This window comes from Ochotona curzoniae, unplaced genomic scaffold, assembly GCF_017591425.1.
Source record: "Ochotona curzoniae isolate NIBS_2020 unplaced genomic scaffold, NIBS_Ocur_1.0 contig_1, whole genome shotgun sequence".
Taxonomy (NCBI): domain Eukaryota; kingdom Metazoa; phylum Chordata; class Mammalia; order Lagomorpha; family Ochotonidae; genus Ochotona; species Ochotona curzoniae.
The window spans coordinates 37362405-37368549 of record NW_024464918.1 but is presented as its reverse complement, the minus strand read 5'-3'; the positions used below and the strand labels follow the sequence as shown (position 1 = coordinate 37368549).

General features: G+C 60.8%; 1 protein-coding gene across 1 annotated transcript; it reads left to right on the top strand.

Annotated features, from left to right (window-relative positions):
- Positions 1 to 765: 765 nt before the first annotated feature.
- PITX1 (paired like homeodomain 1) lies at positions 766 to 5321 on the top strand. The gene is made up of 3 exons (XM_040976620.1): positions 766 to 934; positions 2868 to 3100; positions 4764 to 5321. The coding sequence occupies exons 1-3, from the start codon at positions 766 to 768 to the stop codon at positions 5304 to 5306; spliced, it is 945 nt and encodes a 314-aa protein (XP_040832554.1). The 3' UTR covers positions 5307 to 5321.
- The last annotated feature ends 824 nt before the right edge of the window (positions 5322 to 6145 follow it).

Below are 6145 nucleotides of genomic sequence, written 5' to 3'. Positions count from 1 at the left end.
GGGCTTGGGGACCTCGAAGCTGCCCCAGGCAGGAGCTGACTGAGTACAGAACAAGTTACTAAAGCGGGAGACTTAGAAGGGGAGGGGACCCGAGGTGGGCACGAGCCGTGTGGGACTTGCAGGGCCAGATGCGTCTCTTTTGTGCGGCCGAGGGAGAGAGCGGTGTGTCACCGGGGAAGGAGAGGGAGGCGCGGCGAGGCCGCGGGGGGCGGGGAGCGGCGGGAAGGTGGCTGCGGAGGGAGGGCTCGGGGAGGCTGGGAGGGCGCGGCAGCGGGGCGGCTCGGGGCTGGATTCCGCCCGTGCGCCCTCGCCTGCTTGCTTGCTCGCGCCCTCCCTCCCCAGCCCCCTCCCACCCGGACCCACCCCACCCACCACCCCTGGCGCAGGGACTGCTGGAACCTGGCGGTGCGCACTGTCGCTTTAAGACAGACTCTGTCGGAGCCGTCCGGAGCCTTAGAAACCGGCCCCGGATCGGGAGCCGGAGCCGGGGCCGGGCTGGCGGTGGAGGCCCGAGCGGCGAGAGCACGGAGCGGAGCGCGAAGCCAGCCGCCGGGTAGCTAGAAGCAGCCACCGCCGCCGCTGCCCGCCCGGCCCTGCCAGTCCCTGGCGGCCCATGGGGCGGGCACGGCGTCCCTGCGGGCCCGGGCAGCCCTTGGGGGCAGCCGCTTAGGCGCTGCACTCTTGTCCCTATCCGCAGGTGGCAGCCAGGGCAACCGGGCGCACCGAGCCCCGGCCCCTGGAGCGCCCGCCACGGTCCCCACCTCCATGGACGCCTTCAAGGGGGGCATGAGCTTGGAGCGGCTGCCGGAGGGACTCCGGCCGCCGCCACCACCACCGCATGACTTGGGGCCGGCCTTCCACCTGGCCCGCACCGCAGATCCCCGCGAGCCGCTCGAGAACTCGGCCAGCGAATCGTCTGACACCGAGCTGCCAGGTAAGCGCGGCGCGTGGAATGGCCAGGTTCACAGGGTGCAGGGAACAGGCCCAGGCGCCAGTGCTGCCATGGGACCATTGGGAACTTTCTTTTTCCCCCTTTCTCAAGCCGATTGTGAACGCGGAAATTTATACGCACACACAGGAAAGTGCTAGCACGCGGGAGGCTGGCAGTTGCACCAGCCTGCGATGGTGGGTTGCCGAGGACCTGGGGAGTGGTTTGCTCGAAGGGGCGCAGAGAAGGCACTTGGACCCAGAGAGAGAGTTGCAGATCGTTGCTGCTCCGGGAGCAGCCAACGAGAAAAGGCGGGTGCGAGGGATAGTCCAGGACTGGGGGGTGGGAGCAGCTCCACGGAAAAGAGCGCGGACCAAGGGGTGCGGCTGAACCCAGAGGAAGGGATCCCGCCGGCCCACGTGTGCGGCTGCCGCCCGCAATCCCCAGGCCGAGCGGCCAGTACAGCCCGGCTGGACTCTCTCCGCGCTGATGCTTTTCTGTCCAAGGGCTGCAGGCCAGTTTGGTGCGCGGGTCTCCAGGCACCTCTGGAGCCCCTCGGCTTTGCCGCCACCAAGCTCCAAACTGTGCGGGTGGTGAGCGCTTCTGCTAGGTAGGCTTCTTGGTTCCCAGCCGCGGGTGAGACCCCGTGAGTTTTGAGTGGCGGCATGCTGCTGGTTTCTTTGAAACGGATTGGTGTGCTTTTTTAAAATGCAGTCAGCGCTGGACCAGGCTTTTGTGTCAGGATTTAAGCAGGGGACTCGGCTGGACTTTACTTCCTACAGCCCAGAGAAATACATAGTATCGGTTGATTTTTAAAGTCAAATTGGTGAGGGTGAATGAGCCGTTTTCATTGCATCCGTGTTTTTTTTTTTCCAAACTTGGAAGAATATTGTAGGTGCAAAAATTTCCTGGAACTAAAATTACTTAACCTGCAACATTATTCTTTGTGAGATTTTTTTTAAAAATATAGTCAAAATGGCGCATTTCTCTGGGACTTTTCTTAAAATTCATTTTAAAGCAATGTTATGTTGGGAATTCAAATGATCATACTAGAGTGTTTCCCTGGAATTTTAAAAAATTGATCCCTGCCAGGGCGTTATTGGAACGGAGTTAAAAATCTACTTTTACATCGGGTTGTACATTGATTTACAAAAACAAATCCTGGAGAAATGAGCCCCGGAGTCTGCCCAGGGCGCAGTTAAGGGGTATGTTGGTCCGGAGGGTGCTGGCTGCTTGGTTCACATTTGCTCTACCAGTCTCTTTTTTGAGGATTTGCAACTCTTGGCTGATAAATTTCGGGCAAAGAGCTCTGAGCGTTTCCGGGCTTCTGTGTTTGGATTTTAAAATTCCTTTTTCTTTCGGTGTCAATGCCTACACGGAGCTTTCAAGAAACCAAGGCGAGAAAGTTCCAAATCGCCCAGGGTTTGTTCAGGCAGCAGGTTTTCTAGGACCGAGGCCCAGGCCCGAATGCTAGCCGCCCTGCCGGGTGCGCCCCCGCGGTCACGGGCAGCAGGCAGTGCCGGAGACTCCTGTCCGGCCCGCCACGGGTTTCGGGTTTTCGGGCTGGTTTTCGGGCAGGAATCATCGCTTTCAGTCCGCACAGAGACACCCCCGCCCCCGCCCCAGCTCCACCATTCCCCTTCCTCCGCGAGAGAAAAGCTCAAGCACCAGCCGCTGACAGGAGCCAGCAGGGCCCGAGGGCCGAGAGCCGAGGAGCAGGCCTTGCCCGCCAGGCACCCGGGTCCGAAAGCTGCCGCTCCTGCTCTCCGCGGCTGGCCCAGCTGGCCACCCGGGCCTCTCTCTTCTCGGGCACAATTCGCAGAGCCCCTAGCGGGAGGTAGGGCCGCCGGCGCCCGTGGCCCGCACTTCGGTGGAGCCGGGAACGGGTGCCGCGGTGCGTTGGCCCGAGGTGACTTGCACTCCATCCTGCCTGCTACAGAGAAGGAGCGCGGCGGCGAACCTAAGGGGCCCGAGGACAGCGGTGCCAGCGGCGCGGGCTGTGGTGGCACGGAGGACCCTGCCAAGAAGAAGAAGCAACGGCGGCAACGCACGCACTTCACCAGCCAGCAGTTGCAGGAGCTGGAGGCCACGTTTCAGAGGAACCGCTACCCCGACATGAGCATGCGGGAGGAGATTGCCGTGTGGACCAACCTCACCGAGCCGCGCGTGCGGGTGAGGCAGCCGGGGAGAGCTGAGAGCCGCACTGGACGGGTACTCGTAGCAAGGCATCCGTGTTCGCACCTAGGCCACCCGTACCCTCTCTGGCTGCGGCTTCCCACCCCCTCTTTCCAATTCCACCACCACGCCTGCTTTATTGAGGCCCCAGTGGGACCCTTGGATGCCCTGTAGAGCCAGGATCCACCGGGATCTGAGCGGGATACCCTGAGCCAGGCCGGGAGCTAAGGACTCTGCCTTTGGGAGCCGCTCTCTCCCCCTCGAAAACGAAAGGGAAAGGCAGGTCCTGCCCGGCAGCTTAGGAGCGGTGCAGGAAAGGTTGCCAGGGTTCAGAGTCTCAGCACAGGGGTCCCATTCTGCACCCCAAGTCTCCACCATCAGGATAGCCCGCGTCACCCCCTCCACCGCCCTCCGGCAACATTGGACCTGTCTGCTGCAGGACCCTCTGCCCGCCGCCCGTTCTGGGTCAGGTGGGGAGCTGGCCCTAGTGGCCCCCCAGGCCTCCCCCTTCCTACCCTTTGGGTTCCCAGGAAATGCCAGAACAGAAGGAGAATATTACAAACTCTTCCTCCACTGGACGGGGATCACAGATCGCCCCAGATTCCCAGGAGCCTGGGGCTGGCCCACAGACACCCCCTCACAGACACACCCCGCCATTACAGGAGTCCCTCCCTAGGCAGGCGAGGAGCTGGGGCTAGGGTCGGGATCCTGCCGGCCGGGCATCGGAGAGGGTCCAGGACAGCCAGGACCGTGGGGGTGGGCAGCGAGGATAGGTGAGGATGTGGGTAACCAAGAAGTTAGTGGAAGGGGGGGAGGGTCTTCACCAAATTCTGTGAGAGAAAACAGGGAGAGGGGATTAGAGAAAAATGAGTAAGAAGCGAAAGGAAATTAAATATTTGCAAAGAAACATATTTGGCATATATTTAGGCAGTAGGAAGAAATTAAATATTTAAAGGAGAAGCATAGAGATCAGGTATTTGTGAAAAGAAAGAATCAACTATTTAAGAGAAACAGTGAAGGCCAGATATTTGGAATGAAGGGGGGGAAACTAAATATTTGGAGAAGAATCAAAAGGATCAAAAATGGGGGGTAAAGCAAAAATAGACTGCTTAAGGGCGAAGAAGCAGGTTCAGATAGCCCTGCGAACCGGAGGAAAACAAACATCTGGGAAACGAAAATATCGAATTTTGCCCTTCAAGATGCAAACAGGCGGCTTTACTCGGAGGAGAGCCGTAGGTTTTAGTAAGGAAAAAAAATACCTTTTTTGTATTTGAGGGAAGAAAAATGAATGAAATATCCGAAGACACTGGGACCCGTTTAAGGGAGAAGGCAGGAGGTGGATGAGTTTGAGAAGGCGACAAAGGAAACAGTATTTGTTCAAAACGAAATTTTAAAAAGAGAAGGCTTGTTAGGGGGAAAAAACGGATTTAATTTGTGGAAGAGGCTAAAGATCGGAAAAGGGAGGGGGAGACCAAGTATTTTCTGGGGACAGGAAGGGGACCATTACAGGGAGAAGGCAGGGGCGGAAATATCGGTGGAAGAAAGGAGACGAGTCGGGTGAGCAGGGCGTGCGGCGGCGAGCTAGGGGTGAAGGGGTCCTGCCCGCCCGCCCGCACCGACCCTGACCCTTCTTACGCTCCCCGCCTTTTCCCTACCCCAGGTCTGGTTCAAGAACCGGAGGGCTAAGTGGCGGAAGCGCGAGCGCAACCAGCAGCTGGACCTGTGCAAGGGCGGCTACGTGCCGCAGTTCAGCGGCCTGGTGCAGCCCTACGAGGACGTGTACGCCGCCGGCTACTCCTACAACAACTGGGCGGCCAAGAGCCTGGCGCCCGCGCCGCTCTCCACCAAGAGCTTCACTTTCTTCAACTCCATGAGCCCGCTGTCGTCGCAGTCCATGTTCTCGGCCCCCAGCTCCATCTCCTCCATGACCATGCCGTCCAGCATGGGCCCGGGCGCCGTGCCCGGCATGCCCAACTCGGGCCTCAACAACATCAACAACCTCACCGGCTCCTCGCTCAACTCAGCCATGTCCCCCGGCGCCTGTCCGTACGGCACCCCCGCCTCGCCCTACAGCGTCTACCGGGACACGTGCAACTCGAGCCTGGCCAGCCTGCGGCTCAAGTCCAAACAGCACTCGTCGTTTGGCTACGGCGGCCTGCAGGGCCCGGCCTCAGGCCTCAACGCGTGCCAGTACAACAGCTGACCGCCCGGCCGGCCACGCGGGGCGGGGCAGAACGCACGCGGGTGGACCTCGAGCCCGCGCAGCCCCTCCCCACCTTCCCACCTCCGGGTTCGTTTTGTGTTTGCTTTTCCGGATCCCACTCTGCCCTCCACAAAGAAACGAAGCAAAAAAATCTAAAAAAAAAAAAAAAGGTCGGAGGAATGCGCCGCGAATAAGAAAAAAATATATATATATGGATGAGTTGCAATTTCCCTTGGGATGGCGCGCGGGTGGAGTGCGTTCGTTCCCACGGGGCCCGGCGGCCCTCTCGGTGGAGGGGAACATGGGAAGCGAGCGCCGAGGCCGGCGGCCCGGAGAGGACGCCCGCCGCGGCAGCCCGCGCGTCTGCGCCGTGCTGGACCCAGACTGAGCGACCACAAACTGGACGTTCCCGGAACTCGGACACGCCTGGGATCCCGGGCCACGCACAACCCGAGACATCCCCTCCCAGCTGACCGGGCCGAGCGCACCTTAGTTCGATTCGGATCCGAGTTGGAGCGGACGTTGAGCCGGGATGACGGTGCCCAACCCGGGATCGGGCGCTCGCCGTGGAGCCGCACGCGACGGCAGCGGCCTTGGTGCCCCGCTTCGCACCGGAGCCCGAAGCCCAGCTGAGCTGGCCGCAAGCGAGCCGCAGAGTCGTATAGTAAGGCTCTGGAGCCCCGGCGGGCCGCGCGGACTAAGCGGGAGGCAGGGGAGGGCTTGTCGCAGAGCGCCCTTGCCCGAGAGCTTAGCTGAAGGCCCTCTGCCCCGCTCCCGTGCCTAGAGAAGCCCCCAGTCCTGGCGAACAGCCCTGCCCCCCTATCCCTTATCCGCACCGC